The 12,013-nt window shown below is 37.5% G+C and overlaps 1 protein-coding gene across 4 annotated transcripts in view; it reads right to left on the bottom strand.

Moving 5' to 3' along the window:
* Window positions 1-2,385, bottom strand: part of SCAF1 (SR-related CTD associated factor 1) — a 50,993-nt gene extending 48,608 nt beyond the window's left edge. Inside the window, exon 1 of one of the 4 annotated variants that reach the window (XM_058179514.1) lies at window positions 2,259-2,385. Coding sequence is in view for 2 of the 4 variants with exons in the window: in XM_058179510.1 (XP_058035493.1) it covers window positions 1,672-1,855 (184 nt within the window). In the remaining 2 variants the exon portion in view is untranslated. Of the gene's footprint in view, window positions 1-1,671; window positions 1,970-2,219 lie in introns of those variants that run through there. The other 3 variants (XM_058179513.1, XM_058179510.1, XM_058179511.1) reach the window with 3 other exon arrangements.
* Window positions 2,386-12,013: the final 9,628 nt, after the last annotated feature.

The raw sequence follows: 12,013 nt of genomic DNA, 5'->3' as shown, positions 1-12,013 counted from the left end.
AGCCCAATTGAGTTTTTGAGTGCATGGCAATAAGGCCAAGCACTTATTTCAGGGTTCAAAAAAATATAAGACAGGGTCTTATTTTTGGGAAAACACGGTAATGTCATGCTAAGCTGCTAGAACACAACTGATTAAACAGACCATTATCAAATAAAATGTATTAAGGGGGAAAGCTTTCGCTTTTATGTACAGTAAGGTTAAATTTCAATGCTCATAGTCTCCTGTTTAATTTTTCATATTCCAACATCTATATCTGAAGGTACTAAATCCTTTCCTATTGTAACTATCCATCCAACAAATTTTCCTCTGCTGTACCACTCTTTTATATAAGGCATTTTCTCTATTTTTATAAATCCTGCAATTGCACTTAACTTCCCAATATCTGCCCATCTCTTCCCCAATTGTTTTTTCAAGGCTTTGTCCATTTCTCTTTTAAAAAGATGCCTCTAGGAAAATGAACATGAAGAAGCAGGAGCATAGCAGGAAAGTCCTCTGAAAGTAATATAAGTAAAACCCAAGAAGTTGTGGTATCCCTGGTAGAGAACAGCTTCAACATTGAAAGCTAAGAGAGTAAAACATTTTTCTTGAATCTCTTAATTGTGAAGATATTCAAAACTTGACTTTCTCACCTTTAATGAGAAAAAATATACTAGCTCCATATAGGTTTTTTATTTCTCAATTCTTTATGTTTAGTGAATCAATTATCTGGCAGATGTATAGAACTTTGCCAGACTCCATCCTATAACAGAGGATCTATATAAGAAGCTTCAAACCATATTTATTTTATATACCTAGCAAGTCAATTATCTAACTCCTTAATTTACAGTTTATTTATTTCTAAAAAATCATTCCAGCATTGCTCTGTAGTATTTTTTTAAGATCCTCTAAGGAACATTTCCTATTATCTTTTTACCCTTTCCAAATCTTGCCCCTCCACTTTGCACTTTCTGCATTTCAAGTTAAGATCACACAGAAATCTGTCCATTGCATTCAGTGCTTATTTGGAATTCCAACATTCTCACCTTGTTCAAGACATGTTATTCCAACCATTTACTAAGACTCTCCTTCACCTATTAACAATACTTTATATTGATCAGCATTTTAGACTTTCCGATCACTTTCAACATGACAGTTTTTAGTTATCAATAATTTGATACTTCATCACTAAACCTCCTGTGCTAATACAACTCTCAGACATCAGAAGTATCTTTGACCAGAGCTGCACCTCATTTCTTCAACCTATTATATAATTTATTATTTTAATTATAGTAATGTTTTACATACAGAAAATATTTTACTTAATCACATGTTTATCTAGGAAAAAATATGATAGATAGGCTGCTGTGGACCTGAAAACTTCAGCCAAAAATAAATCATACAAACTAAACAATCTGATTTATGCAAGGCAGCTTCCTGTGTTCAGTATCTGCATTATTCTCTTCTATGGCCATATTGTGTCCTAATCCTCTTCTTGCCACAATCACTGTCCTGACAAATACCATAGCAAGAATTCTGCCAAAAATTGTTCAATCACAGATAGGTAATTTGGTTTACTTTAGATTTTTTTTTAAATTACAATTTCTATAAATATGGAGGCTTCTGGGTTACCCACCCCTGCTCCCAATCAAATCTCATTGTGTGCCCTCAAGATGCATTAAGGCATCCACCCACCTCCTTCAGATTGGTAGGTCCCAAATCCAGCTTGTGCTCCATGACCAAACACATACCACAAAATTAAGGGTATGCTCCCCTTTCCATGCCCTCTTCTTCCCGGATAAATGGAGATATGATAAATGGGATCTGTCTCCGAGATATGAAAGTCCCAAAAACCATAAACACCAACCTCCCACTCCATTTACCATCTCCTTCCTCTCCACATTTCGAAACGAGATACCCAAAAAAAACAGGGAGCCCACCAAGGCTTCCCCTCCCTCTTACACTACGGTATATGCCCTACCTCCACTTCCAGGTGAGATGATCTCTGATCATCACTTTCCCCCAGCCCTTTCCTCCCCTCCCCCATCTTAACTAACGGGTTCGCCCCACAACCTTCTCCGGCGTCACCCCAAAATGACCCATACCCATCCCTTTAGTACTCACTCCTGCATTGCGTACACCCAGTCTCTCCCTTTCCTACAATGGCGCTCTCTACGCCCCCAACTCAGACCATCATATCTGATCTTCTCTCAACATGCCTCCCAAATCCTTTCCGTAATTACCCGGTTCCACCGGGAAACTAGGCCCTTCCGCCCGCCCACCTCAGCACAAAACCAGGAGGCGCGGCGATCGCCGTCGAAAATGTTCGGGCCCGGCCTCTGTAGCAGCCATTTTACTCCTTTCGGCCTTACGGCGGGGAGGGTGACCGAGAAGGGTGGGACAAGAGAGGCTGACAAGCATTCTGGGAAGTGTAGTTGCGATTGGTGTGGCTCTTTAGCGAAGATGGAGGAAGAGTACTACAACAACCAGAGATCCTCGGATCGACTAGGAAGTAGAGCGCACGTTATGCTGGGAGATGTAGTACCGGATATGCCACGGATGGGCCCATATGAGAACGACGGATCCCGGAATGCCATGCGAAACTGAGGGGTTACGGTCTTAAATAGTTCGTTCGCAGGCGATCTAATTGCCTGTGCCGATGGATGGAATCCGCCATGTGCGGGGTGAGAGAAGGTCATACGTAGGCATTCACCTGCACATGCAAATGAGGCACGTGCATATTTCACTCCCTCCTGAACAGCACTTGTTATCTCTTCCCCTGCCAGCTATAAAAGATGACAGAAGCGGTATCAGGGTTCACGCAAGGTATCATAAGTCACAACTCCTATTTATAGGTATCCACAGCAGCCCTGACAGAAAGGGGTTCTGTGGAAGTAGATAAAATTACAGACTTCACCCACTGACTTTCCCTTATTCTATGATTTATTTATTTTTGCAATATCTTGCAAGAGATGTACCTACAATATTCCCTAAAAGGCAAAATTTAAATTAACACAGTATTTTTTTAGAAAAGGATTCTCACAAATGTGACAGTTTGGAAATGAACAGGTATTTTTTTGTTTTGTTTTGTTTTACATTTATATCCCGCCCTTCTCCGAAGACTCAGGGCGGCTTACAGTGTATAAGGCAATAATCTCATTCTATTTGTATATTTTTTACAAAGTCAACTTATTGCCCCCCCAACAATCTGGGTCCTCATTTTACCTACCTTATAAAGGATGGAAGGCTGAGTCAACCTTGGGCCGGGCTTGAACCTGCAGTAATTGCAGGCTACTGTGTTCTAATAACAGGCTCTAACAGCCTGAGCTATCACGGCAGGTACAGGTATATGTATCTCCAAGTATATGAATAATATGTTTCAATAATATCTGGAAGTTGAATCATGGTAACTGGACTTCTTTTCTTTTTTGATTTTTTGCTATTTGACTCAAGTGTTAGACAACTCTACCTGGATGACTTAGACTCTTCATTGCCATATTTCAATAATATTGAAAATTTGAATATTCAAATATAAGAATTGAGACATGATCTTTGAAAGGTGCAGACTGATACCCCCATCCCCCTTTCAAGTCAACAACAATCAAAGTTGTAAGGTCAAATTGACTTTGTATATAATATACAAATGTATATAATATGCAAATGGATGAAAACTATTGCTTGACATAGTGTAAGCCATCCTGAGTCTTCGGAGAAGGGTGGGATATAAATGCAAATTTAAAAAAAATTCAGCTCCAATAAATACAAGTAGTTCTTGAATTGCAACCTTTCATTTAGTGACCATTCGAAGTTATTATGGCACTGAAAAAAGTGACTTATGTCCGTTTTTCATACTTATGACCATTTCAGCATCCCCATAGTCACATGATCAAACTTTGGACACTTGGCAACTGGCTCATATTTATGATGGTTGCAATGTCCCAGGGTCATGTGATCACCTTTTGCAAACTTATAACATACAAACTCAATAGTGAAGCCAAATTCACTTTACAACAGTATTATTAACTTAATAAGTACAGTGATTCACTTAACAACTATAGCAAGAAAGGTCATAAAATGGCACAAAAGTCACTTAACAACTGTCTTACTTAGCAACTGAAATTTTGGCCCAGTTGTGATCATAAGTCAAGGGCTATCTGTACACCAGTTTTGTTTAGTGGTTAAGGGATCATACTAGAAAGCTGGAGATCTTTTTAAAAAAAATGTTTTTGGATTTTTATTTTTAGATTATACATCAATATCAATGCATGAACAGTGCGTCATCGGGGTATCATTCATTTTGGGACAAAAGTTAATAATATTAGTGATATTTGTAACATTAATCAGATTTATAAAATCCTAGTATTAATATGCATATTTGTTTTAGTTATTCAATATTTCAATGTTCCATTTTAATGTCAATCACAATATTATTTGAATTTACATAGTACTGCTCTCTTTCAACCTCTAATCTTTCACTCTAGGTATTGCTTTTAATCAGGGGTGAAATGCTCCCGGTTTAGACCGGATCAGGCGATCTGGTAGCGATGGGGGCAGGTAGTTCGGAGAACCAGTAGCAAAAATCCCTCCCCCCCCTGCCCACCCAATCACCTGGTCCCCACTTGCCTACTCGCTGCTTCTTTTAGGCTCGCAAAGCCTTGCTTTGGCTGCTGCAATCAATTGCATTAGCTAGCAACTGAATCTGCCTGCCTGCAATCCATCTCATCGGTGAGCAACTCAATTTGCCTGCCTTTTCCCTTCAATTGCGTAATTAACTGGTGAGGGGGGGGCTTTAAAAAATCGTTAACTGGGTTTTTTTAAGGAGTCTTTTTTTAGACATAGCAATTTAAAGTTAAGAAAGTTTTAAATTTAGTTGCTTTTATTTAAAAATATAAATAAAATAAAATAAAATAATAAAATATTTGTGCAGCTTTCTGAGATTTGGTGTGTTTCTGTAGTGTTTCACTCTAACTACAGAAACACACAAAATCTCAAGCTGTATGTGGCATTTTATGTGTGTGTGTGAGTCAATTGTGTTGTGATGTGTTGTGTGTGTGTGTAAAATGTGAAAGTTGGTTTTTGAGCTTTTTGTGGCTGTGTGAGGTTCCTGCTTGTTGCAGGGGCCATTTTGAGTGAAGTGCAGCTGCTTTTACATTGTGTGTGAGTCAGTTGTGTTGTGTTGTGTGTGTGTAAAGTGTAAAAGTTGGTTTTTGAGCTTTTTGTGGCTGTGTGAGGTTTCTGCTTGTTGCAGAGGCCATTTTGGGTGAAGTGCAGCTGCTTTTACACTGTGTGTGAGTCAGTTGTGTTATGTTGTGTTGTGTTGTGTGTGTGTAAAGTGTGAAAGTTGGTTTTTGAGCTTTTTGTGGCTGTGTGAGGTTCCTGCTTGTTGCAGGGGCCATTTTGGGTGAAGTGCAGCTGCTTTTACATTGTGTGTGAGTCAGTTGTGTTGTGTTGTGTGTGTGTAAAGTGTAAAAGTTGGTTTTTGAGCTTTTTGTGGCTGTGTGAGGTTTCTGCTTGTTGCAGAGGCCATTTTGGGTGAAGTGCAACTGCTTTTACACTGTGTGTGAGTCAATTGTGTTGTGTTGTGTTGTGTGTGTGTAAAGTGTGAAAGTTGGTTTTTGGTACCGCTTATTGTTTTGTTTATTATTTTTGTTTATTATTTATTATTTTGTTTATTATTTTTGTTTATTACTTTGTTTATTATTTTTATCTTTCATTGTAATTGGCCACACCCACACAGCCATCTGACCACCAAGCCATGCCCACCAATTAAGCCATCCCCACAGAACCGGTAGGGAAAAATTTTAGATTTCACCCCTGCTTTTATTCTATTGTATGAAAAATATATGTGCTAATATTCCCTCTATTTCTGCCTCTATTCTGGTTTCTAGTCAGGTCACATTACTAATCCTAGTGTTAATACGCTTGTTTATATCCAGATATGGTCCTTTATGTTTTAATGTTTCAATGTACCATTTAGTGCCAAACCATATTATTTAAATATACTTAATAATACCATCTTTTAACCTCTAATTTTTCCATCTAGCTATTACTATATATGAGAGTGTGTATTCTTATTTCTACCTCTATTCTAATTTTTAATCAGGCCATAATTATATTAAAAAAAAGAAAGAAAAAAATCCTTTCTATCCATCATCTCTTGCCTGTTTTAATACTACAATTCTTATTCGTTTTTTAGCTTGCCTCCCATACTCCGCTCTTGGATCCTTGTTTCTATCTACATCTGTATCTTCATTGTTCAGTCTAAACATTTTTCCCATCCAGCAATGACATCTACTTGGTCTTGGTTTAGCCTGTTCAACAATCAGTTTTCTATTGCTGAAATGCAAAATAGAATTTTATTTATTTATTTCTTATCCTACCTTTATAATTTTGAAGTAACTCAAGGCAGAAAACATACACAATACTCTTTTCTCTTCCTATTTATCCCTATAAATGAAACCTTTGAGGTAGGTGGAGCTAAGAGAGACTGACTGACCCAAAATCATCCAACTGATGCTAAGGTGGAACTTCTTGTTCTTTTTAAAAAATCTAGGTAGCTGTTGGTTATCGCCTCTATTTTCTATAGCTCTGGATACTTCCATACAAAATTACACAGCACAGTATTGCACTTTCATTCTATCTCTAGCCTAAAATGTTACTGGTCAGTACAAATGACCTCAATTTTTCAGTTACAATCTCTCACTGCCTGAACAGTAAAGCAAGGGCAGAGATGGAATGGGATTGGTGTCTGATTGGGACACCAGTGTGCTTTTTTCTGGCAGATCCTATACTCTGAACCGGGTAGCTACCCAACCAGGTAACATCTTCAGTGCTATCCCAACGGTGCTTTTTCAGGATTTTCTTGTTTTTTTCTTTTGAAGATGTTTTGCTTCTCATCCAATAAACTTCTTCAGCTCTGACAGGATAGTGGGGAATGGAAGGATTTGGAATGGATTTGATATCCTGTCAGAGCTGAAGAAGCTTCTTGGATGAGAAGCGAAATGTCTTCAAAAAAAAAACCAAGGAAGTCCAGTTATGACCTGGATGGCTGAGAATCTTTACAGATCTTTAGTTGCTCAATCCAGATAAACAAGCTAACAGTAAACAACAACCTAATCAAGAAAACGCCAACACCACTCTGATCAAGACTGACGGGGCAAACCACTAGTACATAAAATGAGAGCAAATACTACCCCCTACTGGCACCAATGATATTGCTTACTTTGGTAATGAACCGTCTGCAAGAAAACAACCAAGCTCAGAGAGTACTAAGGACTCCATACTATTTATTTCATTCACTGTGGAACTGCTGCAAATAGAAAAAGTAAGTAGTAGTTCATTAGATATAGCATCCATTTACTCCATTTACTGTGATCTTTGCAATCTACAGGTATCATCAATTGCATCTGGATGGAGATGTCTTTTGCAAAATGCATAGCAAGCATCCATCCGCAGTGTCTCAAAAACTAACATGCCTGATCATTTAGCAATAGCACTTAGACTTATATACCACTTCACAGCACTTTACAGCCCTCTCTAAGCGGTTTACAGAGTCAGCATATTGCCCCCAACAATTTGGGTTCTCATTTTACCCACCTCGGAAGGATGAAAGGCAGAGTCAATCTCAAGCTGGTGAGATTTGAACTGCCATACTGCAGGTAGCCGGCAGGCAGCAGAAGTAGCCTGTAGTACTGCATTCTAACCACTGTGCCACCACAGCTCTTTTGCCCCAAAGAAAATTAAAACAGCCAGAATAGTAGAACATACATCAATAGAATCTAACATGGCAGATTTCTAATTATCAAAGGTATTTTAAACAATCATCTTGTATTTAATCCTTTCCTAAAAGGGATGTGGTGGCTCAGTGGCTAAGATGCTGAGCTTGTCAATTGAAAGGTTGGCAGTTCAGTGGTTCGAATCCATAGGGCTGCATAATGGGGTGAGCTCCCATTACTTGTCCCAGCTTCTGCCAATCTAGCACTTTGAAAGCATGTAAAAATGCAATTAGAAAAATAGGGACCACCTTTGGTGGGAAGGTAACAGCGTTACCTAGAGTCAGGAATGACTAGCACATATGTGTGAGGGGAATCTTTACTTTTATCTAAGAATCTAAAAGTTGCATTTTGAATCTCATTTGCACAGGCATTGAAATACATGCAAACATAGCTCCAATAAGCACTCCATTTTTTAAAAAGACTGCTGAATTAAATAGAATTTACTTGTGAATAATGTCAAATCAATAGGACATTATTCAGAAATGAATAAGCATGAACTCCTTGTATTTCCAACAAACATTCAGAACACCCTTATACATTTTTGATACTTTATCTGGCATTAAATAATAATGGCACATCATTTTATAAAAATTCTCTTTAAGATTACATAATTCAATATGAATTTCAGTCCTTTAATGCACATATTTTTCCATTGCTCTAACATTATATTGTAAGTAACCAACATTTCTTGTCCATTGATCATACATATTCATTTTCCAGGTATATCTAATAACATTTTTAAAAACATAACTGTAAGGTATTGCATCATTTCAAATCCATTTTTTATTAGCTTTTAAAACCATATTTTTTTCAAATCCAGAGTAAATCTTTCTTTAAATTGTAGATTAGTAAACCAGTGACATGTATGACCTCTAATTCTAAGTCTTCTTTTGATTTGAAAATGGATTCACCTTGTTATTCTTTGTTCTTGCTGTTTCTTTATTTGTATGTTGTATTTTCTCTTATCCTTGAAATAATATCCATGAACACTATAAATCCACCAATGGGAAATAAAATGGAACTTTGTTGCTATATATATATATTGATGGCTGCAAGAATTCTATATGGTCGGAAATGGAAAGAAGTATTAACTCCCACAGTGGTGGAATGGATTGAGAAGATGATGGAACTGGCTGGAGATGGTGAAATTGACTGCGCCAATGAGAGACAAGAATGGAAATAGCTTTGTGGTTGCTTGAAAACTGTTCCTAGACTTTGTGTGTGAAGTGGGGGGAAATGAAATTTTGACTTTGGGTTTTGACAATTATTTGGATTACTGCTATAGAAATGGCTAGTAATTACTATTGATAGAACAAAAAGTTGATACTATGTAATTGTGTATTTACTGCTATAAGAAAGTCGGTGCTTTTTGTTTATTTAATTTTTGTTTATTTAATTTTACCCTCTTCCCTCACTCTGTCTCTGCTATTTCCTTTTCTTTCCCTTTTTGCCCTTTATTTCTATTTGTGTTTTATATTAAGAACAAAATTTTTAATAAAATATGTATTAAAAAGGAATTAATAAGCATGAATTATATAATTCAAATTCAGCATGTGGAAAGACCGTTTCACCATTCTTTGCATAAGCAGCATGAGGACTATATACATGCAACAGATAAACCTTCACACATAGCACAAACCATAAAGATAAATATTTGCACAATGAGTTTAATATGTGTTAATGATCACACTTTATTCATTTCCCCAGTTTTTAGTCAGCACGTTCCAATGAACACTCAAATCTTCATGCAGCGTGTCTTCATAGATACATTCCACTCAATTTAAACAAAATTGCACACATTATTGGTCCAATTGGTAGGCTTAAAAAATTCAGAAAAAAAATTGTTGGATGATCCGTTGACATCTGGGATAATGGAAAATACTTTTAATGATTAGATTACCTACTGAAAGAGTAGCTGAAAGGGCAATAAACTAACCGGACTGGATCAATTTTCAGAAGACCCTGCAAATTATAGGAAATGAAATCCACAAATCATGAAGGTAGAATCTGGAGAGATAAATATTCTTTATGTAATTTAGGTACAGAGTTCAAACTATCAAAAGTTCTTCCTCTATTTCAATAAATGTTATCTTTCTGGCCTATCAAAACAGAATGAGGACTGGGCTGTGAAAAAGGCTTATTTGTTTCAAGCATTTCTTAACCCAAAACCAGATGATTAAAGGTTGGTCAATTGTGGGCTGGAATTACGGCTCCCTCTTACGGAAAGTTGGTATACTAATCAAAGTATCAAACGAGAATTGGGCTTTAAATTTTGTTTCTGGATTACCTTGTTCTACTCAATATATTTCATTCAAAAGTAATTCTGAAGGCTATATAACTTTGGGCTGATATAAACTCAGATCATTCAACACTGATTTAAAAGATTAACCCAAATGCAGACTTCTCCATTCAGCAGCCAAAGTTTAATGGGCGAGAGAGCAAAGAATGTTCCAGCTAGCAGCCTTCTATTCTCTTGAGGTTCCGTAATTCTTTGCTTTCAATTTATACCATGGGACTTGATTACTGGGCCTCCACTTAAATATAGGGCAATTATTTTCTGCAGTTTCTATACTGGCCATATTAAGATGCCAATGACTAGATTGTGGGCTGTTCCACAATTGCTTTCATGAAGTTGCTTGTTTTAACTCATATCTGAAAGGATGTTCCTTGTGGGAGATAATAAAGGATAACCATTTCTATCATCCCATTAAGACATCTTGCTAAGATGACCTATAACCCACCAAATCAAACACCATTACCAACATTCCTCTCCTTCACTTGTGCTGATTGGAGGCTCTGGGAATTGCATTTAAGAACAACAGGAGGCTACATGTTCTGCAAATTAATCCCAAGATCTTCCTGCAAAATGCTGCAATGTACATTCCAAATAGATGTGCAAGGCTGTTAAGCAAGATAAGATAGATGACTGGAAGATACATGACTGGAAGTTTCCATCATCTGCACACTTAATATTACTCTCTTCATTCTTTGTTTATTCATGTCTGGATCATGTCTGATCCTGTGCCTATAAATAAGAAACTCTGGTAAATGTGGCCAAGGAATGTCGTCTTAGGTCCCCATTGAAGACGATGCTTAATTATTTGGGCAGGACCAAGGGCTGCACTGAACGGAAATATCACAAAAAATGGAGGACTGGGATGTCTTGGTTCTGAAAGAATGAGTGAATGGATTCCTGGTGTTTTAAATAATGTTCATTTAAGTTTACCCTACTTTTGATTGGCTGAATTTTTTAATGGAGTTCTCGTGATATCAGTATTACTAGAACAGTCCTTTCCAACCAGATGCTGTCCAGATGCTGTCCAGAATCTCATTTGCCATTGAATATAACAATGTGCTGAAGGTAATGACTGGAGATGGAGAGTATCGTATTCTAAAATTAACTGGACAGAACCAGATTGGAAAAATTAGTGCGGATTAGCAGCAATTTATGTCATTGTCACTGACTGTACTTTATCATTTACATTTCTAATAAATATGGTAAATAAAAATATAACAGGCTAAGATATTATTTAGTATTAAATGCTTCAGTGTTACATAGTTTAAATAAGAATTTTCCACTCTTGGATTTTAGGTTCTGCATAGGAAGTAAACTGCCTCTTGCTAATAAATTATTGTGTGGGCCTTTGTACCATTGCAGAAACAGGTGCAATAAATCACAGCTAATCTAAGTTCCCCAGTTTCGTACAGGTCAAGGCGCTCCTTCACAATCCAAGGCACGGGCTGGTGCCTCAAGTTCCTCAGCACAATTCATGAAAGGAATGTAGTAGTGAACTCATACTCCTCTCCGCCCTGGCCGAGTCAAGCGCTGGGTCCTAGATTTCGCCGATTATCCACCCCTTCACTCGGAATGCCTTCCAGAACGAGTCCGGACTCCGAACCTCCGCTCTTCTAAAACTCCCGGTTGCAAACTGGTTTCGATTTAACGATTTTGGTCCCATACCTCAGAACTCTGCATTCACTTTAAAAAGAACAAGTTTTATCCATTTCCCATCTTACTCCAAAAATTCTTCCTCATTCCAGAAGGCTCACTGGTTTCCTGCATGTCAGAACTCCGTTTCTGCGGCTATATGTGGCCGCAAATACTGTACCGTAAAGAACTTGGAGATTCCACCAGCTAAAGCGAACGTGCCTCTACCCTAGAAAGTCAGAAGTTGCGTTCAGCCCAACTTGGTTAGCTGCCTTTTTTTTTTTTTTTTTTGTCTTTAGGGTATTTTTTTGAACACAGGCACCGTGGCTAATTT

This window comes from Ahaetulla prasina, chromosome 4 (genome assembly GCF_028640845.1).
Source record: "Ahaetulla prasina isolate Xishuangbanna chromosome 4, ASM2864084v1, whole genome shotgun sequence".
Classification (NCBI taxonomy): domain Eukaryota; kingdom Metazoa; phylum Chordata; class Lepidosauria; order Squamata; family Colubridae; genus Ahaetulla; species Ahaetulla prasina.
Note: the sequence above shows the minus strand (reverse complement) of the source record. Positions and strands in the feature narration are given on the sequence as shown.